Genomic DNA, 26,041 nt, shown 5'->3' with positions numbered 1-26,041 from the left:
TACCGAGTTACTTAGAGGCCTGAAGACAGCACAGTCAGATGAGAGGAAAGTGAAGAGATTATATATTATCTCGTTTGTTGCTGCTGGACCAGCCTACAGTGACTCAGACATGGAAAAAAAAAAGAGGGAGAACAACCGGCTATGGATGAGACTGGCATGAAAACGGAAAAGAAAGCACACAAGCAAAAAGTTGTACAACAGGTTTTGCTGAGAGGGCTGTTATCTTTCAGTTTGAACAACGGAAAAAGAAAAAAAAAACTCAATTGCTTATTTGTTGAGAGATATGGAGAAGCCCTCTGTGACCACAGAGAGGATTCAATAAACAAGGGCTAATCTCTGAACCGGTTCACCTAACACAAAGTAGCGAGTTAATACTAAACGGTAGCGATGTCGATACCAGACAAACTTACATTTTATTTGATGTCACGGTTATCTTTTTGACACTTTCACAACGATTGTAGAAATACTCAGAACAAGGCATTTCATGTCTGATCTGGAATGGACATTTAACAAAAAGTTTGAATCCTACTCAAATGTGTCCATGACACAGAGTAGCAGAGGAGAAAAAAAAAAAAAAAAAAAGCTGTGAAGAAAATGAGAGGCTGTGAAAAAGGACAGAGAAAAACACTGTTTTGTTTCCCTTCTATTCCTCTGTGTCACTAAGTCACATGCTCTGTGGTTCTGTCTGAGTGCCAGGCTCACAACCCCCTGTGTGTAATCGCTGTTGATCAGTCTGAAAAGGGAGGGAGGGAGAGACGGAAAAAAAAAAAAAGATGGAGGACAGGAGGCCAGTGCTGCAATCTAGGTCGTCTACCAGTAATCCCTTTGGGATGGAAGTATGTCGTGGGCACAGGGTACCAAATGTTGCGCTCAGCCCACTCGTCTTCCTTCTGTTCTATAAATTCTTGTTTTGTGTTGAACGTTCCTTTGTTTCCTCTCAGCGTACACATGACGTGTGATGAAATCTGATGGGAATTCTCAACTTTATTAAGGCTTTTCACGTCAGTATTTGAAGAGAATGTATAATAACAAGTCAGGCGGGCGTTACAATCAACTTTTGGCAAATTTTGAGTTTCTGGCTAAGCTAACGTTCAATTTTCTGATTTTTGATTAGCACCGTGTAAGAAGCTGGAATGCTCAATATATTGTCCTCTGGACCAGTGGCATACTTCTTGTCTCCAGGGCGACAGTGGTGAATAAAACTACAATAATGACAAGATATATTTTCTTCAACTGCACCCTTAAAGACTGTTGATAATTTCCATGTTCACTCAATGAGGGTGGATAGTTCTCAAATTAGAAAATCATTAAAATGCTACTTTGTTTCAGTAAGAAAATTCAGAAAGTGAAACTCATTACTGATTTACATAGTATATTTTTCAAGGATTTATTTATGCAGTTTTTTATTATTATGGCTTATATCCCTGGATACAACACTCTATTTGCAGCCGGCTTCTTTAGCAATGACCTTATGTGGCTTACCTTCCTGTTGGAGAGTGCCTGACTGCCTGTCAAGTCAGCAGTCTTTCCTGTTATTGTGTAGCCTGTAACATGGCATTTTCTATTTTAAAAATCTTTCCTGTTCATCCTACGTCATATTGTTATCGTCAAAGAAACTAACTTTGGGGTCCTCAATACATGAGATCATGAAAATTAACAAAAGGAAATGCTGGAAACAGTTCCCTCTGTGTGCAACAAACTTAAGCTGTTTTTAAAATGATCATAAATGAACTGGGTAATTCATGGAATGACTCAAATTAAAATTTTGATGACATTTTAATTTATTAAGATGGCCATAATTACTTAACAGTAAAAAAAAAAAAACAGCCTGTTGAATGTCCTTTGGGGTTTTGACTGATACGAAGATGGATGAATAACCTGAGATCATCTGTCCATGAACCGAGGAGATAGTAAGTAACGCGCCAGGAGAATGACCTCAAACACACAAGTTAACTTGCCAAATAGTTGTTAATAAAAGCCTAAAGTTAATGTTTTAGAGTGGCCGAGTCAAAGTCCTGACCTCAATCGAAAAGAAAGGTTGTGAAAGGGGCACAAGGCAAAGAGTTCATGTGAGGAAATACATCAGGAATCGTAGCTAAAGGGCTAAAATTCCACAAAGCTGCTGTGCAAAACTGATCAATGGCTACTGAGAATATTTAGCCACAGTTACTGCTACTATAGATGGTGCTAAAAGGCAATACATTTAGACATTTTAGATATGTTGCATACATTTTTTTCCCCCTCTACATTACCAAAAGACCAGTAGATTAATGCTTTAATTTGTGTTGTTGTGTTTTATAGTCTTTACAATACAAAGGGAAAGCATTTCAGAAATATTTGTTTGCTCGCGATCTACTTAACCACCATTTATGGCGCTCGTCTGTTTCACGTGTCTGGCGTTGATTCGCTGGATCATAAACTGCCAGCTGTCCTGGACGTGTACCTGACTTCCCTGTGACTTCTCGGCCGGACACGGTGACGGAGACCTCGGCCGAACCTCGTCTCCTTTGACCTCAGAGCTCAGCCCCTGATACACGATTCACGTCCTGCCGAGTGTTTGCTCCAGCGTGGAAACGTTCAAGAGCAAAGAACGAGAGGCAACTTCTGCAAGCAGTAGCTCGAGGGTGTTCTTTTGTACGTTAGCGCCGAAAGTCGTGCTCGTTTACTGCAGGACATTGTTTGACTTGCAGGAGGGGTTAAAAGAGGCTACGCTCACCAGGGGAAAGGAAAAGAATGGGCTCTGGCTCGTAGCTCGTCTTAGGTTGAACTGGTTTTGATTCACACTGCACATCACGGTTGTCCTTTAAAACGTCGGTTTCTAGGATCGCCTGATGAGAACACGCTGGAATAAAGAACTCCCACTTCCCCACTGATTTATCTCCGCTACTGTGAAAATCCAGATAGTAAATACAAATGTGTAAAGGTCTTGACAACAATCTCACAGTGTTCCAGCGTGTCTTATCTAATCGAAACATATTCTAATGTGATCATGTGTGTGGTTTGTAGGGTTTCCAAAATAAATAAATAAATAAGCTATCAGGCTCCAAGCTGGAGTTTGGGAGACAAATACTCCTTTCACTTAGAGCTCCAAACATTCCTGTTTTTTGATAAATCGTCAGGGTGATCTGGGTTTTGGCAGAGGGAATGTCCAATAAAACACTTAATATCCCTCTTCCCGGTTCTGCTCTCTGTATAAACAGCTGAAACCAGATACTTACATGCGCTGCATGAAAACAGTTTTCTTACTCACATTAAATAAAACCTTTCGTCTTTTAGAGAAATTATTCATTAATTCGTTAAGTGAATGAGCCAGAATTTTGAGATTTTTTTTTTTTTTTTTTTTTTACGTCTTATCAGATTCCAATGTTTGCATGCAAACATTGGAATCTGTTTGGAATCAATTTGGAAAATGGATTCCAATGTTTGCATGCAAACATTGGAATCCATTTTCCAAATTGATCATTGGGATCAACTTGGGAAAGTCCAGATGTTTGTGGATGTATTTTAAGGCAACACCTCATATTCACTGCTTGCTTGTGTGAACCGATAAATTGAAATAAATCAGTAGGGAAGAAGCAGTTACTTGAAAAGTGACGTAAAAAGCCAGACTATAGATTATAATTTACACTCAGGGACAAAGACGTCAATTGTTGGAGTTAAATCAGAGGACAAAGAGGGAAGCTTTTAAAGAAATAACTTACATTAAAAAGAACTTGCACTTGACATGAACCACTTCTTCCTTTTTACAACAGATTCCCATCATAAACAGAGCCTCTGGTGCTGCAGAATTAAATATATTTTTATTATCTTTAGCACCTTTATTCTTATTCAGTGCCTAGCTCACCTTTAATTTCTTCAAAGATAGTAATTTTAACCCCTTTTTTTTTACCCTCCAACGCCTTTTCTTATCCCATTCTGTTCAGCATTACTAAAAATCTGATTATACTCTCTCAACCACAACTTGAAACAACTCATATTATTCCAATCAAAAAAAAAAAAGAGAAAAAATGTTACTTTAAATATAACAAATATTTGCGTCACGATGACACATCAGTGTCATGGCAGCAGCCCTAACTGCATTCATTACATACCAAGAACTGCGAGACCTGACCTGCACCTGTAGTATATACGCAACCTCTAAAGAAGTATTTACACTCCCTCTTCCATAAAGGGCATATTTGTGAAATTAACTGCCTGTTGAAGTGTTATTCCAGTGCAACAGATTTCTGCAGCTTCTGCACAGTCACCATGAGCTACTTGCTTTTCTGCTTCTGCACAGCCCATCAATCTAGTGCATCCAATTGGCTTTAAAAGTCAGTTGGCTTTACATGACAATTCCCCTCATGCAAGTTAGAAGAGCACCACTTGCTTTCCCCAAGCTGAGATGTTTTGCGCAAGTTAAGACTTGTTTCTGTGCGAGCTAAATGTGCTTCTATTCGTTAAACAATGTGCTTAATCTCAAAGTGGTCTTTCAACTCTGTGTCATGCCACTCACTGTGCCAAATGGGGTGAATGTGACCAGAGTTTAAAGTCCCTTTTAAAAGGGAAATTAGTTTCCAGCATGTCTACACTTTGGCTCAACATATTGGGAAATGTTTGACATCTCTTTCATCACTTCATAAGGAATTAGCTAAAATAGGAAGGGCATTTAAAAAAAGAAAACAAAAAGAGTTGACCTCACACCAGAGGTCAAACAGTGAGATTTTATTTTATTAGTTGTACAAGATTGGAAATTTTGTCTCATGGTTCGTCTCTGAAACAAATTGAGACACTCTGCTTCCATCTTGTGGTCAGATCATACAGACCTAAAAAAAGGGACTTTTTTAAATTATTATTATTATACATAAATATTTCATATCTCTGAGCATTACCCCAGGAGAAAATCTTTTGTTTGCATTGAAACTCAAAATAATAAAAAAAAATAATAATTTAAAAAAAAGACAAATCACAGGCTTTGTCTGGCTGTACTGCATGTCCATGTTGAAATATTTTGGAGTGTAACCACAAATTTAAAAGTGCTTTTTTTGTTTGTTTGTTTGTTTTTTGGTAGAGTTAAAACAAAAACATACAATTAAAAACGGAGAGTTTCTGGTGGAAATGCTGGTGCAGAGTGTGTGATGTAACTGTAGCGCGAGCCAGTGAAATAGGAAGCAGCTGAAGATGGAGGAGGAGGGAGCAGAGTGCGCAGGAATCCTCCTGATGTGCTGCCTCCTGCTGAGCAGATGGGGGAAGATCCAGATGAAGTCTGAAGGAGCAGATCCTGTTCAGAGTAGCAGCAGCTGCGCTCTAAAAGGTGTATTTTGGGCTGCAGTTCATCTTATGGACATATTTACATTAATTTCACTTAATTCTTTTGCTATGAGTCATGGTGTCAGACGTGGGATACAAATATGACAACTTACTTTTTTGTGTTCATTTAACTCAAAACTTACAAATCTTTGACTTGAAGTAGCTTTTTCACTTTGACTTTACTTAAAACAATTGAGTTCAATGCCAGTCTGACGTCTGACCAACCCAATTCATTAAGTCCTTCCAACTCAATTTGCTAAGTTTTTATAACTTAATTCATAAGGGGGTTTAAGATGACAAATTTAAGTCACTCTTTCTCAAATCATTTATTTTGTTCTAATAAACATTTAAAATCTCTTTAACTTAATTCTACAGAAAGTCAACTCAAACTTTTAAGTAGTTCCAAACTAAATTTTAATACTCTTTTTACAGTGTCCTTAAATGACCTTTTTACTTTGACTTTACTGTCATAATTAAGCTCAATACCATATTTGTATCCCACGTCTGACACCATGACTCAAGCTAACCAGGGACAGATTCTGTACCAACCAGGGTGCTGTGGTGGCGCCGGGGTAGAGCACAATCCACATAAGGAGGACGTAGTCCTCGACCCGGCCTTCGCAGGCTTGATGCCCGACCTGATGACCTGAGCTGCAGCTCCTCCTCACTGTCATTAACCGTTTTCCTGAATGACTACGCTCAAATAAAGGCTGCCTCAGCCAAAAACCCTTTGAACAAAAGAGATCCTTTATTAATTTAGTTCTTTATTTGGGCCGACTACTCTGTGGGTAGAGTAGTCGTCTTGTGATCAGAAGGTTCCAGCTTCCTCCTGCCACGTGTCGATGTTTAACACACCTGGATCAAATGATGGCTCGTTAGAAGGCCTAAGAGGAACATTCTCATGCTGAAAAGGTTGTTCCTAAAACATGCAGGATGCCGGCCCTCGAGGACCGACTCTGGACACCCATGCTCTACTGTAAAGCACTTTGAGTGGTCAAAATGACTGGAGAAGTGCTATATAAGTTCAGTCCATTTAACATTATTTGAAGTAAACTAAATGATTTGAGTAAGACTGACTTAAATCTGTTATCTTAAACATACTTAATACATTTGTTTAAAAAAAATTAACAAATTGAGTTGGATGAAACTTAATTGAATTGCTTGTTACCAATTGAACCAATTCAACTCATTTTTTTTTGAGGGTGTGGTGCACCTCGGGAGCTGATCTGCCCAGATCGCCACCCCTGGTCAGACAGAGGAGAAGTTCTGCAGGTCCGAGCAGGCGGACCGTCTCTCTTCAGCAGGGATTCGACCGAGAAAGGACCAGTGAACTTTCCCCTCACATCTCTGACCCAAGCGGCGCTGCAGGATGAAAGCTGAGGAGGAGAGAGAGTTGAGCTCTGCTCTGATGGCGTGTTCAGGTTTTCCAGCTCCAGTTTAGAGGCCAACTCAGGGAAGACCTTCAGGAGACCATTAAAGTGATGTCGCACCACCTTTGCTGTGATCTGACTGCAGTCCAGTTTCCAGTAGTTCCTCCCGCGGTCCCTTGAATCTGAAATCAGTGGAATCTGAAAAAGTCAGGGCCGATTAGGTGATACGCGGCAGAGAAACAAATTTAAGTTTATAGTAAAATAAATAAAAGTACATGTACCTTAAGAAAGCATTTGTGAGTCGATCAGCATACTCTGACGTTGTTCTCCAAAGACTTTCTGTCTTCTGAAATAAGTCCACCGACTGTAAAACATTAGATTCAGAAAGTCGTACGTTTTGCTTTCCATGATAAAGATGAAATTGTAAATGTCTTCTGCCCTGGGTGATGGCAAGCATCTTTGCCTGGAGCATTCTGGGAAGCAAGGACAATCTTTGTCAAACATGTGTGATGCTTTTCATGAAGTATCCGCTCTGAGCAGAAAACAGCTACGTCTCAAGCTGCTCAGTCCTAATCTGCATCTCGTTTCTTAGAGACACACGAATGGGAGTAATGAAAAGGTCTAGACGAGAGTCCTGTGTTTTCCAGCTTTAAAACCGGTTCTAGCAACAGGACGTCAGAGGGTGTGTTGCTGCAGGGCAACGGCTCGTCGTTTCGCGAAACGACGAGCCGTCAATGCAGGACGTGGAGCATGAGACCGCAGAGGTGGCCTGCTCCAAAAACTACATATGAACACAGAAAGCACACCTTCATCTGAAACGTTTTCGATTTCTACTTCCTAAAGTTGATGTCCAACATTTCTTACATAAAGACAATTGAACATGTAGGACTTTTTTTTTTTTTTTTTTTTAACCATCTAAATTTAAAAAAAAATCAAATAAAATTCCTGAAATGTTCAAACTATGCTTTAGGTGTGGGCGTGTCATACAAGAAAGTGAAATATTTAATTGAAAACAAAGTTGTGATTCTTTTCTGCCCTGTTTATTTTTTAACACATCGTCTTAGGTTCACTAGAATTGTATTCTAAGCTCTTTCAAATGAAATCACAAATAAATCAGAAATAATCTTGAAAATGTTGGGCCTGCCACGTTATGTTTTTATTTATTTGCTTATTTTTGAGTTGAAACAATTGAATGAAAATGTAGGATCTATTAAATTGAAATTTGCTGCATCACAACTCAGTCAAACAAAACTTAGAAATATTTCTGTGACCTCTGACGAGGAGCTTTTGGATTTTTGAACAAAAAAAAAAAACCTGTCAGTTCTTGCACAAATTGGATTTAATGTACTCCTGCACTGACTTATATTATTAAGCTCGACTTAATTTAAAGTGGTAATCTATTACAGAACATACGTTTCAACACTTTACAATTTAAAACAAATACATTAGTAATCTTCAAGCATCCATTCAAAATTTGCTGAAGTTTGAAGGTCTTAAAAACAGTGAAAATAACACATTTTAAAAGACAGCATTGTAAAACATCTTAATGTGTTAATTGAAATGTATGCTGTCTTTTTCAGAAATTTTGAGCAAAAGTATTTTGTGCTCACTGTTACGATAAATAAAATGTTAAGCCTTCAAAATACACAAAAGTAGAGAAATCTAACGTAAAACTCTAATCATAGGTGTTGAAATATTGTAGCTATGTTGCCTAAAATGTACATTTACGAACTCAAGATAATAAGTTAGACTAATGAAATCTTAAACTGCTCTCCTAAACCCCAGTTACAGATGTTATTTCTGCTTGGATATTTTCTCTGTGGAAAAAAACAAAAAAACATGCAGCAGACGTTGGGTTCATTATATCTTCTTACAACGTAATTAACCAAAAACTCATAGTTTAATAGAAAAAAAATAAAAATTAAGTATGTTTTTCCTCTCTGTTGCTTTACTGATATCTACATTGTGAATGACCTGCGACATTCCAGAAAGCAATCAAATCACATCTTTCTAATTCACTCTCCTGCCTTTTGTCCCTAATAAAGACGGCACTAATTAACATCAGTCATCTCCAATGATCAACACATTGCCTGTGTGCAAGGAGTTAGATCTATACAGTTTGTACAACTTTGATGGGATGAGAGTCTTGTTACCAGCTCAATTCATTCAATTGATTAGAGGGTGTGGTTGCTATGCCTACTTGCTTCTCCGTTTGCTAGGAGAAACTTTGTCATCTGAACAGTGATTTTTTTTTTAATTTTATTTATTTTTATTTTTTTATTTTTTTTGGTATATTTTGTTGTTCTTTTTGTGTTGCCACGCGCAGTCAAAATCCCTTAGGGGAACATAAAGTATATCGTTTCTTCCTCTGGTTTTATTTTATATAGAGAATCTCGGTGCAAACAACTACAGTACATTTAATGTAAATGTATCAAGAAAAGAACATAGCGTAACAGTCTGCTGAGCACATTTTAATAGCAAGTAGCACGCCCTTTGTTCAGTGTAACTGTAAATTTTTAGTGTTTACAGAAAGTACACACATTATCAGTGGCTTAAATAAAATTTGCAGCTTTTCTTTTACAAAGACAGTAAAATTAGGAGGGGGAGGGGGGGAAATTAAATGTATATGTGGGTGTAGTAGCCTAATGCAACACATCTTTCAAAGACTAGCATAGAAGTTAGCTATGTAAAAATGTAATGTAAAAATAACACCTTAGTGTTATTTTTACATTTTTCCTGATAAAACTCTCCCTGTAAAGTTTTTTTTTTTTTTTAATAAAAGCTATGGACATTTCTACAGAGAAAACTTCAGAGTTTTCTTCTGAAACTTTGTTAGGGAAATATTAAAGTGGGTTTGACGCCACGAAGAGGCATAAATGCATTAAGTGCATTCAAGAAAAGAGACTTTGTTGTTGTCACACATTTCAGCATTTGTCTACAGGTTAGATCAAATTCAGGTTGGACCTGGCTCCACCTCCAGCACTAATAGGGCCGTCATCTTCTGAATGGCTCCCTATTATCTTGCAGTGGACACCTTCTGACGTCTCATTGTTCTAACAGGACTTATATCCAGAGCCGACCACTTCGTCCTCACAGAAGCAGGGAATGTGACCACCAGTCTCTCTCCGTGCCCAGGTTGAATCTCCAGCAGAGGGAAAGCAGAGCAAGATGATGGGCTACAGAGCTGAGTTTTATCGTCGTGGCCCTGTTGGCAGTACTCAGAGAGCTGCTTTCAAGTGGGCCACGACTTACCTGTCCAAGATTGCTATAATCCTCCGGAATGCTCCAAACTGGATGCTCACTTTCACTCAGGTGAGAAAAGTTGAACAATTTTAAAATGCATGTTGTTTGCTGGATGTAACACGGGGAAATTTGTCATGTGTCAGAAGGATGCTGAATATTTTCTTCTTTTTTTCCCCCCCAGTTGATGGATAGACTGATGCAGCTGATGTCCGAGGATAGAAAATCTCTTGAGAACAACATCAGAGTCTGTTTGTCAACTCACGGTTGCTTCATCAAAGTAAGTTTCACTTTTGTTACTTTTTTCTCTTTTTTGTTTGACTGTGTGAATATATTTTGTGAAATAACGTTGCATCATATATTGACCCGTTTATTTTATTTTATTTATTTATTTATTTTTTGTTTAGGTTCCAGTGATCCCGAATTCCTTGAACAGCAAGAAAAACTACTGGAAACTGGACTGCAGTCAGATCACAGCGAAGATGGTGCGCCGTCACTTTAACGGGCTCCTGCAATTCTTCCCCGAGTTGGCCTCTAAGCTGGAAAGGGAGAAGCTGGACAGAGCTGCCCCCTCTCCTCAACCTGCATCCCGCAGGCCTGACCAGGTCAGATGTAAGGTGAAGTTCACTGGACCTTTCTCCGTCGAATCCCTGTTGAAGAGAGACAGCCCCCCCCCTTCTCCGCCCTCCGGAGCTTCCCATCTGCCTGGCGTGGAGCAGCGGCCTTTGCCCGCGACCCCACAAAGAGATTTCATCTGCTACCCCGCGGGTCCCCTTATTTCACACGCTTCGAATTGTTTTTCCCACATCGGCTCAGCAGGGGGCAGCACAGATCACACGCTCGTGGCTGACAGAGCTGTTGAACGCGCCGGGTGGGTTCCTGTGCGCGCTGCTCCCTCGTCGGCGCCTTACTTCACCAGGGCGCAGCACGGCTTCGTCACGTATTCCGCACCGACATTTCCAAACGTCACGTCTCATGTATGGCAATGAATTGTTTCACACCTGTAAAAAGCAGTCTCCCGCATTTTCATCTGGCGGAATACACACTTCAAAGTACTTCCCCCCCCCCCTTCTTCTCAGAAACCCGTAAACATGCTAAGCTAATGTATTGTTGTAATAGCTGCGTCTCAATGCTTTTTGTCCCAGATAAATATTTTTGAGTGAGGTTAATAAATCATCACGTATATTCAGGTGTAAAAAGCATTGAGATTAAGGGCCCAAAAAAAATGGAAGAGAAAGACATACAAAAAAAAAAGTGGTAAATATTACTTTGAAATCGGATCAAGAATGTTGGTTCTTTGCTAATTAGGAGTTAAAAACTGTTCATCTTTCAGCAAAATGTATTCATGATCACATTTACACTTAATCTGACAGCATTTCAAGAGGTTTGAAACATGGTGACCTTTAATTTTTTTATTATTATTAAACAAAGTCTTTTCAGATAAACTAGTTTTGGGTCTTCTGTCATTTACTTTTCTCCGTTTAGCTCACAAGTTTTTTTTTAATAGGAATCGGTAAGATTCTGTTGGATAAGTGTTCTGAAGAATACAGATGTAATAGATAATTAACGTAGATCGTTTTTTAGGATTTTAGGCACAGGCTAACAGATTGTAATTAAAGTGTTCTGGTATTTGATGCTCAATAAGATTCCTATATAGTCTTTGGACAGGAAACTTGATGCTCCACCATTAATTACAAATTTATTCTTTAAGTCAGGCACTCATGGAGTGATGGCTGGTATTAATTAAATAAATAAATAAATAAATAAATAAATAAAACTCCCATTTCAAATAGTTATAGACCTTATATGGTCAAGCTTCCTGGTTCCTGTAAGAAGCCGTGCCGCTGCGTTCTTCTGAATCAGCTGAAGTCGCTGCATCTGTGATTTTATCCACGCCACTATATAAAGAATTGCAATAATCCAAACGAGTTGTAATGAAGGCATGGATAAGTCCTTCAAAGTCCTTAAAACAAAAATAAGATTTAGCTTTGGCTAAAATCCGGCATGTGATTAAAAACTTGATTTAACGACAGAGCTAACTTGTTTAGCTAGCTTTAAACTGCTATCGGAAGGAAAACCAAGATTCCTAGCAGAGGTCTGACAAAACCGAGCTAAAGAACCAAGAATCAGATCCGGATTTGTAGTTTAAAGTCTTTGAACAAATAATATATCTTGAGTTTTACTTTGATTTAGGTAAAGAGAGTTTTATTCCATCCAAGATTTCACTTCAGCTAAACAAACTATCATTAGCGGAAGAGATTAATTTTTACCATTTTGTAGTTTAAGGGGCAAATAAACCTCTAGAATCTCTAGACTCCGCAAAGCAGTGGAAAGAGACGTTAAATTTATGGAAAATCTGACCAAGTGGCAATAAATATAAGATGAACAAAACAGGACCTAATATTGAGCCTCGGGGAACACCGTACCTTAAATGTTTGGCCTCAGAACAGTGTTGGTTGAGATGAACTGAAAAAGTTCTATTTTCTAAATAAGATTTAAACCACGCAAATACTGGGCCTCTCAGGCCAACACATTGCTTTAATCTATATAAAATAATCTGATGATCTACAGTGTCAAATGCAGCGCTCAGATCTAGACATAATAAAACTGCAACATTGCCTGAATCAACTGTTAGAAGATCATTATACACTCGAAGCAAAGCTGTTTCAGTGCTATGAGCAGCTTTAAAACCCAGACTGAAACTTCTGTTAAAATACTATTGTCATTTAAAAACTTTTCAAGCTGAATAGAAACTAATTTTTCCAAGAACCTTAGATAAAAAAAGGGAGTTTAAAAATGGGCCTAAAATTTGCTAGTACACTTGAGTCTAATTTGGGTTTCTTAAGAAGGGGTTTAACCACAGCATGCTTAAGAATTGATGGGACACAACCTGATTGCAATGAGGCATTTATCAAGGTTTTATTCTGGTCCTATTTGCAACACAAGAAGCTCAGGACTTTAGAAAACAGCTCCAGATCAAACAGCCCTGCTCCGTCGCTCCACTGGGTCAGACTGCACTGACATTTAAAAGAGGTGAAAATGACTGGAATGTAGCCATTTCATTTCCATTTGAAACATCCCATTAAACAGCACTGCTCCTGTTAAATCACCCACATTAGAGATTGTTTGTGCTCCCATTTATCCCATCTGCTGATTTTTACAATCCCTTTCCTTCAGGAACAAATAAAAAAAAAAAATCTAGAATGTCATCATGGGACTACAGGAGCAAGCAGCTGCAAATGTTGACAGTCTACTAGACAACTAGTAGAAAAAAAGGTTTCACAGGAGAAGGCCAGACTAAAAGTTGTCAGTGAAAACTCAAGACCACAAGTTCTGACTTGAAATTTAATTATTTGCAGTTGAGCACATAGATCTTGTTTGGCATAAGCCAAATACTGTGTGAACCAACTATGTAGGTAGAGATGTCATGGTATAGGGATGCCTTGTTGCAGGACGACCTAGCCAGTTGAAAAGAACAAAAAAATCAAATTAATGCTATTGTCCTGAATCTTTAAACTCCATCTGCTGGTCTACTAAAAAAAAAAAGAAGAAAAAACCCTTCCTGTAAACCAGGGTCAAACTCCGGTCCTCAAGGGTCGCCGTCCTGCAGTCTTTAGATGTGCCACAGGTACAATACACTGGAATGAAGTGGCTTAATTACCTCCTTCTTGTGTAGATAGGTTCTCCAGCGCCTTGCTAATGACCTAATTATTCTTTTCAGGTGTGGTGCAGCAGAGGCGCATCTAAAAGTTGCTTGAGGACTGCAGTTTGACAACTGTGTCGTAAGCCATCAGACAAGAATCTTTGGAATGAATGTCTTAACCCCACCCAAGCTTTCAGACAGCATCAGACCACTTTCACCATTATCCACATTTCCATATGAAGCACCTTAGCTGACTGACTTGATTCAAAGACACAATAGTTTACAAGATAATGGTACTTCATGGAAAAATACCTCCAATTGTACACAATGCTGTGGAGAACAAAAAGTAGAGTGAAACAGCTAACTTGCAGTTTTTTCTTCCAGATGAGGGAAAAAATTTGCAGATAGAACAAAAAAAAAATCCTTCTGGGACACTGTAGGAAATAGTTTATATCAGTTGTGAAATGTATTTTTTTGCTAAATAAAAATGATTAAATGCTGTAAATTTGATTCAGTGAAGGTGTTTATATCGTATAGTTTAAGTCCCGATGGACTTCCACAATGTTACTATGTTACAGCTAATTAAAGTTGAATGTAATTGTTTATACCGAAAGGAACGAGCACCAATCTTTGGTTGACTTTACCACAATTTATATATATATATATATATATATATATGTGATAATTGAAATGTAGGTTTAAACAACTGTAAATAAAGTGTTAGGACTGTGGTTTAAATGAAAGCTATGGAACCAAGACAGAAGACGCGGGACAAAGACTGGATGAAATAAAATGCTTTTTATTGTTCAGCCGTGTCATAACCTCGTCTCCAAAATAAACACAGCAGGACTACAACCGTTTGTCAACCTAGCTACCATTGATAGGACATGAAACGTGGGTTTTGTCAAACCACCAACGATAGCGTTATTTTTTTTTTCCTATCAAACATCCAATGATGGCATACAAAATAGTTGTTAACCTACCAGTGATACTGTATATAAAACACTTGTTTGTAGATTTATCCCCAGCCCACCCTTAATTTCACCCATTTCCCCATTTAGAACATTTGACACCGACATATTTTTTTATGCTTAAACAAGCACATATTGAGTGCATAATTCTCCATTTTTGAGATTATATAAAAAAAAAACCTACACAATGTTACACTTTAAGTCAGAGTACATTTCAACTGATTATTAGTGTTCTACACATTCGACCATAACCAAAGGAACATTGTATAATATCACTATAACTTAACACTACGTGTAATATACGTTCTTAAAAAAAGAAAGAAAGAAAGAAAAAAAAAATACAAATGATTAGCATTGGAGAGAAAATGAAAATGGATAGTGCGAAGGCAAGCTGGGTCAGTACCATAACATATAATGAGTATTACAAAAAGAAATAAAAAATAGAATAAGAAAAGTAGAAACAAAAAAACCTAATACAGGCAAGGCTAAAACATGTGTTTCACACTTTTAAGATCAACCTCTTGTGCACTCATCCAAATAGATAACCTGCTCTTTACCCTCCATTGTGTGATATCTTTGATACTTGGAAATTCTCCTGTCCCCTCTGTTTCAACTTGCTTAAACAATCCTGTGGGAACCATCTTTGATTTTTCTTTTTTCTTTTCTTGTGTCAGGCACTTCCCAGGACCACTTTAATTTCCTCTCTCTTTACCTTTAACACTCTACAGGGCAATCGTAATGCTGCTTCAGACAATACAGGACAGTCACAATGCAGGTTCTATTGGAAAATGACTGAAAGAAAACATAAGATAATGTGCAATTAATATGCTGTAATCCATACGTGAGGTTTTTAAAAGATCTGCAGGCTCGTACCAATCCTACAGGTCGGTGTCAAACCAGGCCAGCTGGTTGCTGTCCATCAGTTCCTGGGTATGGCCAAGGTCTGGCAAAGGATCAGTATGGTGACCCAGGTCGGGCAGCGCATCAGCATGGTAGTCTGCACCTTCCATCATAGGGTCTAACAGAGGGTCCTGGCCATAAGCTGCTGGGTACGCCCGATATGCTCCGTCTGAAAGGCAAAAATAAGACCCACAAGGTTCAATGTAAAAACGAAACGTTATGCTGCAAGTTTGTCGTTTCATGCTAAGTGGCACGTTTCTATTTTGTCAGGAAATGTGTACGGTAGCGTAGCTTTGTAGTAGTTTTTGGATAAGTACAAACTCACAGGTTTGTTCCTGTGCAGTTCAATGCTGAAAGAGAGAAGCCTCAGTGTAGAAACAAAAGTGCTGTTACTTTCAGTGCAATTACCAAAAAACATAAAAGATTTTCTAGAAATGCAGACAACATCTTGGGGGAGGGGGGGAGAAGACAAGAATGAAGCTCATGTAAAGCTTAAAAACTCACCATCTTGCCTGAAAGCCAGAGGATCTCCTTGTGCTGCCATATCCAGACCCAGGTCCCCGGTCTGAAGAACCAAACACTGACATTAGATAACTGACAGAAACTACTTATCAGCACATTAGAATGGCTCTTTCTAGATATTCACAATAAACAAAACATTAATAGTTCAGAGGCACAAAGTTTAAAATTACAAGCAGTTATTGTAAGCTCACTCTGGTACTAAACTGACTTCAATCATCTTAAATCAACTTCCATCTCAAAAACGTCAGAGTTAATGTAAACCCTTAAGATTTAAAGATTCCTATTTAAGCGCTTTTGTCAAAGTAGGAACCTTTAAGCTTTCGTGTTTGCAGAGGAGCCTAAACATACACTGAATGGAACATGCAGCACTAAATGAAATGCAAGTTAAAAGTCAACATATATTCGTGAAAAGTTGTTCTGCGAATGTTACCGCTACTTTAGTTTTGGGGAAACAGTTTGTTTGTAGTTTGCGTTTCCCACAGGAAGTTTGCTGGTGGTGCACCGCCTCTCCTTCCTAATTATCTTCGGCTTCTGTGTAAATAAAACCACATCCCTTTAAGAGGTTCGCCAACTAGTGTCATACTTTTGAGACTCGAGATTAAAAGGATAAAACTGTTCCAGATTTACAATAAGTTACCTTCTGTAAATAAGATCTTCACCGCTTGTAATTTTTAGGCAAACCTCAATTTGAAATTATCCCTATATAGTTAATGATGCACAGCTTCTAAGAAGTAGTTGAAAAGATCATTACGTGAAGTCACTTGACATGTACTAATAAGAAATAAAAAAAGAGCTACTTTGGAGAGGGAAATTAAACATTCACTTTGATAAATAATGCACCAAATGATGTAAATCCTTCGCTTTCTTCTTCTGTTTAGTCATGCTATGGCTCAGAAGAATTTAACACGGTTCCAGCAAGCTTCATTACAGCTGTTTCATTAATTTGGTTTTGGCTCATTTATTAGCATTAGCACGTACATCGTTCCAGGCCATGGGCTCGGTTCTGAACAGTGAGCTGGTCAGCTCCACCGAGAGACGCTTCTTGTAGTCCTGGGGTTTGTCTTCAGACATGCGGAACAGGACAGCTGCAGCATAGGTTGCTAAAGGAGAATGCACAAAAAAAAAAAATCCTCAAGCAACCAGAAAAACAAAAACACTAAATGGTAAAACTGCGTCTGTTTGTATTCTCACCGACGCCCTCGTTGCGAGAATGCAGCAGCTCAGTGAGCGGTGCGGTGGCCCCCTCGGCTTCGATGGCCTCGGCTGCTTCTTTGTCCTGCGCCAGTTCGCACAGCACACCTGCTGCGACGCGCTGGATGTTTTCCACTGGAGAATACAACAACTGGACACGAGAGCAAGTGAGAGTAAGATTTAAGAATGTCCAAGATTTTTTAGGCTACTGATTATTCTGAAATATATATTATTTAGTGATAGATGTTCTGCGGTTGTACCTGGACAAAGAGTGGAATGGTGTTGAGCCCTCTGATCACAATCCTGTTGTGGACATCCCGGGCCAGGATGTGCAGAGCTCCAGTGCAACCTTCAACTATTTCCTCCATACGCACTCCCTCCTGGATGAGTTCAAGGGTGGGGAGAAAACAAAGTCAAACACACAGAAGAGGAAAATGAAATCCAAATCTTCAAAAGAGAAAGTTTAAATAAGCTGCCATACCACAAACTGCTGCTGGTTCCCTCCCATGCTCGTGCGCCTCTGAGTGTCCTGATGCGCTCGGACAAGCAGCTGGACCAATCGGGGAATGGCTCCCTGCTCCCGCAGAGCGCTGTGATTGGCCGGGCACAGGGCTAGGTTGCGAATGAGACCGACCGTTGCCTACACAGAAGATGGATTGTATCTTTTAAAAATTGTAATTATTCTAATTGTTTCATTAATTTACAAGTGTAATGGAAAAAGGACCTTGATTAGTGGCCAGTGGGACGGTGGGTGCAGCAGCTTAACAACCACAGGCAGGCCGTAGTGAAGGCGCACTGCATTCTGGGCCATTTCTGCATCCTGGTGGCGCGAGGTCAGGTGACGCAGGGCGCACACAGCCGGCTCTGTGATGTCCTCTCTGTCGCCGGCCCGGAGCACGGTTCGCACCAAAGCCTCAATGCCGCCAACCTAACAGGAACATCCGTGTGTTAATGTTGCGCGTCAATAAAACAAGACCCAGCGAGACTTAAATCAAGACATGATGTAGACGGTTACAGCCCCTCACCTGGCAGACCATGAGTTTGTTACTGTAATTGTTGCAGGTCAGGTTAGAGAGGATGCCGGCAGCACAAGTCACCACGTTGATGTCGTCGCTGCCCAACAGCTGGACCAGGGTGCCAAGAAGACCCTCCATGCCCTCCTACAGACAAGAATAGATGAATGCAACTCGTCTTCCTAGAGGTTTAGATTTTCTTATTAGAAACTGAGCTCAAATTTGAACACTAAAAATCACAGCTATAAGCTAAAGTGAACATTAAAAGTGCACCAACAAGAGATTGCGACAGTCAATTTTTGAACACCAACTCAGATCTCCTGACATTTTTTACCAAATTCTGTTTGTTGAATTTCTGGTTGTATAAAAAATGTATCAGTTGTAACAAAATGCTTACAGTAAGGTAGATGTCTCAAAAACATCCCAAATGTATAAAAAGCTGCCTCTTAAAAAAAAAAAAGAACATACAAGATAAATAAACCCTCTGGTTTATGGGACAGAGGTAAAACCCTTATGAGACATTACAGAAAGTTCACTTCTTTCCTTTTTGTGACTATATAATATAATGTGCATCACGTGACTGAACATACATTTTTGATGATTTCAAAATAAAAAGCCAACATTTGAAAGTAAAGAGCTCCAGGTTCTAGTTCTGTCAAATCCAACGTTCATTCAGTGTCAGTAACAAAGCTCTGCAGGGATCTTATATTTGGTATAAGCACTGATCAGAAAAAGATCAGATTTTTAGTTTTCACACAGCTAGGGGGTCACTAGTTTGGACCACTCGACTGTAAAATTTACTTAATTCAAGTCAGCAGCTACTTTCTTTTTTATTATCTATTAAATTATGTCCAACAGTACCTGTTTAGTGGCAGCATCTGAAAGATTCCTCAGAGTCCAGAGGCAGTTCTGAACCAGACGCTGGCTGGGGTCTGTTAGATGAAGACCCAAAGCTTGCATCCCTCCTAAAAAGTTAAATAAAAGATCGCATGAATAATCAAATCATTAATGCAGCGGCATTGTTTTAATCCGTTTCATTTCTGTCATAAGTACCAGCTTCTACAATGGCCGGCTTGTTGCTTGAGCAGACAGAGAGCACTTTTAGCACTCTGCTTGTGGTCCACAGCAGTTTCTCGTATGTAAAAGTCCTCATGATGTTGACCAGGGCCTGAGGTCCACCGCTGGCCAGAATGATCAGCTAAAACAAAAGAGTTTCGTGTTTACTACACACCGCCAAAACAAAGACGACGACGCATTGAAAAAAAACAGATCTTCCTGTACCTTGCTTTCCTGATTGCCATATGCCAGGATCTGCAGACAGTCAGTAGTGATGGCCAAGAACTTGACGTTGGTGTTGGACAGCAGGGCTACCATCTTTTGCAGCCCTCCGGCAAGGCGCACCGCCATCTTGGCGCCTTCCTGGTGCAGCAACAGGTTGTGGAGTGTAGTGATGGCATAGAATAACACGCTGTCCACTGGTGAGCTGAAAGACATAAAAGAAAAAGGTGAGACAACACGAGGAGCAGCGAGCACCAACAACTTTAAATTGTTTTAAAAATACTAACTGTAATTAATACTCCAAAACGCCGCCTTTTACCTTCCGATTCCTTAATCTAGCATCAAACATGTTGTTTAGCTTGTGGCAATTACTAAATTCAGGCAATGACCGGTAGAGATAATTACTGCAAAGTGATGCTACAGTGCACCAAGTGTCCACCCAAGTAGGCAAACAAGGAAGAAATGTTGATGCAATCACTGTCAAATTAGACAGAAAGCAAGCAGAGCACCTTCTTTTAAAATGTATTTATGAAGACCATTAGAACACAATATTCAGTTCTAAGCCAGGTGAAAATCTATACAACTTGTAAACGTTCCAACATCAACTGCAAACATAGTAACGTGAGACTATAAAGAAGTCAAACACAGGTGCTCCGTCCAACAGGTCTCAACTTGCCTTGTAGCCAAGTGTTTTGTCTGCAACTTTAGGCCTTTATGAGCTTTCAAACGTGTGAAAAGTGCAGGAGTTTCTGTGGAAATTTTGTGTCACACTTTTCCAAAATAGCTGCTCATCTATAGAATAGTTTTGGGGTTTGGGTGGGGGGCTCTGTAAATTGCACACAACAGAACAGAGTGAATTGACAAAAAACAAATCGCTCCATTTTCGAACTGGGGACAATAGAAGTAGCTTTGTTGTGAAAATGTATTCACAGAAGCAAGAAGCAGGCCAGCAAAAATACAGTCAGCAGAAAAAAAAAGATGAAGCTAGCAACTATTACCACTACAGACTTTGCATATCTGCTGGCTACTGACTGACGTAGTCCATTACTGCAACAATCTCACGTAAACGTTATCCCTCTAACCGTTTCCCACAAACATACAGTCGTTTTGTTTTTTTAATTCACTTTGAACAATAAAATGAGCTTTGAGTAGCGAGGTTATCCACCGACAGCAGCCTACTGTGACAAACCTGAGTAATCTGGCAAATCTAACAAATACATGCTCTAGAAAAAGGAATAATCTGGCAAAGTATGACTTGCAGTATCTACAGGATCATGGAGTCTAAATGTAATATGAAATCCAAAAATCAGTATAAGGTCAGATTGCTCCCAACTTTAGTTTTTAGTCAACACGCCAAACGTCAGCTCTACCAAGACATAACAGAAACAACACTCTTCTATATTACTGAACAAACATCTAAAGTTAACTCTTTAATATTAGTGAGGCGTTGAAAAGCTGAACGATACAATACTATTTAATTATCATGCTTTTATTGCTATGAACTTTGATCTCTTTATTTTAAATTGCTTCATAAATGAATAAATTAAACAGAATATTAAAGGAAATGATTGTCAGAACACAAGAAAAGTCTGTGGTTCAATCAGGCTGAGAGTGAGCAGATAACACTATAAAAATCACATTTTAGAGCTTCTGTTCTTCCCCCTTATGATAATCCATCTCCTCTGCTCCTCATAATGATTAGATACATCGCACACAAACACTAACTTTCATGTAAATACATTTCCTAAAGAGAAATCAGGTAGGAATCTGTGATGGCAGATCAAAGCTTCACATAAAGTAGACATCAAAAAGCTGTGACGGCATGTAAATACAAAATCCTTCACATCTTACCCCAGCATCTTGACCAGAGCAGGAATGCCTCCAGACTTGAAGATGGCGAGGAGCCCCTCACGGTGATGGGAAAGGTTGTGCAACGTGCCGGCAGAACAGCGAGCCGTCTCCACGTCGTTGGTGTTCTGCATGGCACGGACGACCGCTGAAACCATCTGTGGCGAGCGCATCAGGGCGTGACGCGACGCCTCCTTCTTTGACAACTGATGCACCATCACGGCAGCTTTGTTCACAACAACCTACAGGGCGAGAGTTTTGTTAAGCATGGTGACAATCTGAAAAAGATGAATGACAAGTACTTTTGAGTAATTAAAGTAATGGTTTGTTCACAGACCTGGTCCTCATCGTTGAGCAGTTTGGTGAGCTCGGGTATGGCCCGGGTGGCCAGCTCGGCATCGTCCTGATAGTTGATGAGGTTAACCACGGCATGCTTTAGCATCTGAGAGGGCTCCGCCAGACGCTGTACTGCCGTTGGATGGGCAGCGTCCAGCTGGGTGGGCGGGATCTGAATCCCCTCCTCTAGGGTCTCGGGGAACATAGCAGCTCGCACACGCTGGGCTCGGGTCATGGCGTAACCTTCGATGTCTGGGAAACAAATACAGAAAAATCATAATTACATTGTGTGTGTGTGTGGCCAAGGACATCTTTACCGAAATTCATCATAATTTTTTCTAGAGTTCAATCTATACATTTACCAAATTGTTTTACGCTCGACTTACCTGCAGCCTCAGGAGTGAAGGGCTGGTTAAACTCCCAGTCATACAGAGTTGGATCATCTTCCTCGGCATCGGGGTTCCCTTTGCCACTCAAAGACGGTGCTGTGGTGGTGACGCCAGACTGGATTCCTGAATCTAGATAGGACTGCTGCTGCCACTGGCTCACAGCGACCTTGGTGTCACCCATAGCCATGTCCAACTCCATCAGATCAGCTACACGAGCAGAAGAAAGACAAAATGAGGCACGAGACGAACAAATTCTCACCAGGAATTCCCAGCGACAACGGACTGATCGGATTGCTGTGTTAACAGTTGCCGAGTTTGTGCAAAAATACATATTTAGAAAATACCAATGTCGTGTTCTAGTGCTACTGTAACTACCAGAGTCCCACCTGTGTAATTATGATGGTTCCTACAGAACTTTAAAAGCAATATTAAAGAAAACAGTGATCAAACTCCAGATTTTTCTTGACTCTTAAGAATCCTAAAATACAAAATGTTTTTACTACTCTGTTAGTTCACAACAGGGGTGGGCAATATAAACTTAAACCTCATTGCAATATGTTGCGCTACTTATTGTGATCACAATACAAAAAAAAAAAAAGGGTTTTCAACTTCTTTTTAGTCTTAAGGCAACTGCTGTCAAAGCACAACAAACAAAATGTCTCCCTTAAATTGAAAACCTGTTTTGGAAGGGGCTTCTTCAAGACTCCTGACATAAGAATAAACTGCAAACAGTAATAGCACTTATTGAGATTTTCTCATTTATTGATATGCTCGTGAAACCAACAGTGAAGAAAACGGAAACAGAAATAACTCCAACAATGAAGACGGTTCTAGGAGCTTTCTAACGTCATTAATTGTAATTCCTCATTGTCACAATGAATGAAAGTTCTTATGATAAGCAATTTTGCAGGATAACAATAAATGTTACAATAAAATGGCCACCAGTATGACAATCTGTTAAATAGATGGGCAAACAGTACACATTAATGTCTGATTAATACAACTCAGGTAACTGACTGTATATACAATCCTATGACGTCGAAAACATGGATGACTTTGAAGACTTTGACAATTAAAATGTGCTCCCAACTGAAACAGCACGATTTGTGATTTTGGCCCAACAATCTAAGCGATTCCACAGTTAAAAAAAAAAAAAAAAAAACAACATTCACAGTGAAACTCCAACCTTATTGGCCACTGCTGCCATTTGATGCAACATACTCCACGCACGCTGCTATGACGCATGTGATTAAATATCAAGGTACTTAATTAATGAGGCAGGTTTGCACACAAATAACTGCAATGAAGCCAACATACTACAAAGCAAAATAATAACTAAAGAGACTTCAGCAAGGCAAGGGTGCATTTTTAACATTGAATTTTCAAAATTTTCCTAAAAATCTAGATTTTTTTTTTTTAATGGACTGTTTAGCTATTATTTCTAGGCATTTAGAATAGAATGGCCTGTAAAGCAGAAAAAAAATAGACCTTGTGAATTTAAGGATGGAAAGGAAAGGATGTTGCAGAAAAACCAACAAACCTGTTGATGTGGCTACATGTCTTTGTGGAAATAAAGTGGGCAGCAGTAATCAGATCGCTTTGGACTGGTGTTAATACCAGGTGTGAATGGTTAGGCTTTGCTCTTTTATCCGAGTCAGCCAATGTCAATGCCAGCTCTGAACAGGGCCTGTTACTGCCTGTTCTCTGCAATAATCTAAGCAATGATAAAGATCCAAAAGGATTAAAGAATGTAAATGGCAAAACTTAAAACGGAATGAAAATTATTTAAAGCACGGAAATCATGTTTAACTCTGTGCCTTGTACCCTAAGGTAATGATAAAGAACAAAATACTAAACAAAAAAAAAAAAGTTACTGTTACATGTGCTCCAACCAAAAGTCCACAATTGACAAAGTGTTACTGTAACTCACCAATTAAGATGTGTACAAATTGAGACCGAGAAAGCGATGTGTATGTGTGTGGGGCGGAGGAAGGGGACAAAATTGGAATAGAAGAAAAAGAAAAAAAAAAAAAAACTGAGAATAAATAAGTTTGCGATACTCACACTGGGTAGCCATTGTTCTTGCCTGCCCTCAGCCCGCACAGCAAATATGTCTGGAAAAAATGGTAAAAGTAGCGCACGGAAAAGTAAGAAAACACGGCCTCAACTAAATGTCATATTTGTCACAGCCTAATCAAATCGTGGTGTTTTTATTCCAAGTGTTGTAATAAACTACCGTCTGCCTTTCTTTCCTTTTTTCCCCCCCTCTTTTTTGCTCCGCTACCTTTTGCCAGGTCTTCACCGCTTGTTTGGCTAGTTAACGCAGATAGGACAGGAGGGGGGAAATGCCGAGTCTCCACCTCAAACCGAGAGAGAGAGGAGAGAGCGAAGCGGTGGGTATTTCCAGCACGAACACAATTCACTATTCAGCGGCATACAACATCAAAGGCATATTTTTCCCCCTCCCCCCTTACCACGGCCAAGTTCCGACCTCGAAGCTTGGGTTTCCAATGAGAGACACAACCCCCTCTACCCGCAATCACTTCCACGACGACTCCTCTCTCGTGGAGGCTCAAACTGGAAGAATAACAAGCGTACTAATCGACGCCGAGTGATAAACTGTCTGTTGCACCAATACAGTGATTTTTAATCAGCGTGCTGAATAACGGGAGGGCTAACAAGAATTAGCCACCTAACGTGCGCAGCTATCCTCACCGTTAGTTAGCTAACTAGCTAGCTAACATAAACAATCAATGCTGAATGATTGAAACACCTAGCAACAAGCCTTTGTTCATGGGCACAGCCGGTGTGACCCGTGGCTACCTCTACTCAAGAATGTTATTTTAATTCACAGGAACCTTGGCATGGGAGGAAAACCCTCAAATGTTTAATTCAGATTTGATTAGCTTAGCCATCCGAGACGTACGAAAAAGTAGATCCAGGCGCAACCATAGAAAACCTGCTGTGCTGCTTGCCAGCCGAATCAGAAAACCCCACCGGAGCCCCCCTCCTCGATCGACCAGAGATGATTTTCTTGGTTAAAGCCTGGAACTGACACACCGAGTGATGTCTGCGCTAAACATGCGGCATTTACCAGAGTCGAAAGGCTCCTCCGTTGTTTCTGTTGGGCCGAATTTTCTCCTTTCTCTTGGCTGAAAATAGTAAAAGGACTGCTAGGTGAACCACCCGTCCTGGTCCAAACCACACCCGCTTGGTGCTCAGTCGAAGATGTTGCTTCCGCCAATGGAATCGAACATCAAGATGGCGAAGGGGGCAAAATCACGGTATTCTGCCGCGCTTCAAAAAGTAGAGCGTCTCCTCAAAATAAGTTTTTAGCATACTGACCGTGATTTAAAATGATCTCTTAAAAGCTACACGTTTCCCCTATAAGGCCAATCTGCCTCTTTTAATCTAAAGTTTTTATGAAGTGTTTATTGCCTTTTCAGTTTACAGATTTAAAAGTAGCAATGTGGACATTGGATCCTTGGTATGAAACAGTTTTGGTACCTTTCCCTTATGTGTTTTTTTTTTTTAAATATTATTAATGCAAATTACAATAGATTAATAGTTAGGTACAAGGAGCTTTTCTTTAAATGGCAAAATGTAGTTATTGTTTTGAGAAAAAAAAACTGTGTAACTTGTAAATAAATGAGTAGATTCCCTTTCTTGGATCTTCAAACCAGGTTCTTGTCAACTTTAACTTACTTCAGATGTAGTCTGCTGCCTACAGGATATGTGATGGTTTGTTTTTATTTCTGTTTGTTATAGATGACATTGATATGTAATCCAAAAGCTGAAATTATCACGCAAGTCTGGCTCACAAATGCCGTTTCTTTTCTTTCTCTCTTTCTTTTCAAAGTGATGATAAAAACACCTGAGATGTCATATTTTTAAATTGTATATGTAAACCTATGTGGTCAGTCGCTGATAATAAAATACTTGTTTTTGAATAGATTAACATCTTACAAATAGGCAAGCAGTTTATATTCCTCATTTCTACATGGGACGACAAAGTTAGTGCTTTTGTTAGACATAACTCATGGATAAAAAA

The 26,041-nt window shown here is 39.6% G+C and overlaps 2 protein-coding genes across 3 annotated transcripts; one reads left to right on the top strand and one right to left on the bottom strand.

Annotated features, from left to right (window-relative positions):
- The first annotated feature begins 10,095 nt into the window (after positions 1-10,095).
- On the top strand, positions 10,096-11,084 carry LOC106953771 (uncharacterized). The gene is made up of 2 exons (XM_015042788.1): positions 10,096-10,179; positions 10,307-11,084. The coding sequence occupies exons 1-2, from the start codon at positions 10,099-10,101 to the stop codon at positions 10,886-10,888; spliced, it is 663 nt and encodes a 220-aa protein (XP_014898274.1). The 5' UTR covers positions 10,096-10,098; the 3' UTR covers positions 10,889-11,084.
- Positions 11,085-14,321: 3,237 nt separating this feature from the next.
- On the bottom strand, positions 14,322-25,238 carry LOC106953978 (catenin beta-1-like). 2 transcript variants are annotated; one of them, XM_015043152.1, is made up of 17 exons: positions 25,085-25,238; positions 24,055-24,104; positions 21,988-22,197; positions 21,603-21,853; positions 21,269-21,507; positions 19,421-19,622; positions 19,193-19,337; positions 19,001-19,104; positions 18,152-18,286; positions 17,851-18,054; positions 17,608-17,766; positions 17,387-17,506; positions 17,127-17,277; positions 16,914-17,035; positions 15,918-15,978; positions 15,387-15,582; positions 14,322-15,305 (listed from the first exon to the last, which is right to left on the bottom strand). In XM_015043152.1, exons 2-16 carry the CDS (start codon positions 24,065-24,067, stop codon positions 15,392-15,394), a joined length of 2,307 nt encoding a protein of 768 aa, XP_014898638.1. In that variant the 5' UTR covers positions 24,068-24,104; positions 25,085-25,238; the 3' UTR covers positions 14,322-15,305; positions 15,387-15,391. The 2 variants fall into 2 exon arrangements, with proteins under 2 accessions (XP_014898638.1, XP_014898644.1); XM_015043158.1 differs by lacking the exon at positions 25,085-25,238 and adding an exon at positions 24,275-24,360.
- Between the last annotated feature and the right edge of the window lie 803 nt (positions 25,239-26,041).

Source organism: Poecilia latipinna, unplaced genomic scaffold (assembly GCF_001443285.1).
Source record: "Poecilia latipinna isolate Pla-1442-1.1 unplaced genomic scaffold, P_latipinna-1.0 Scaffold35, whole genome shotgun sequence".
Classification (NCBI taxonomy): Eukaryota; Metazoa; Chordata; class Actinopteri; order Cyprinodontiformes; family Poeciliidae; genus Poecilia; species Poecilia latipinna.
This window is presented reverse-complemented; position numbering and strand designations above follow the sequence as displayed.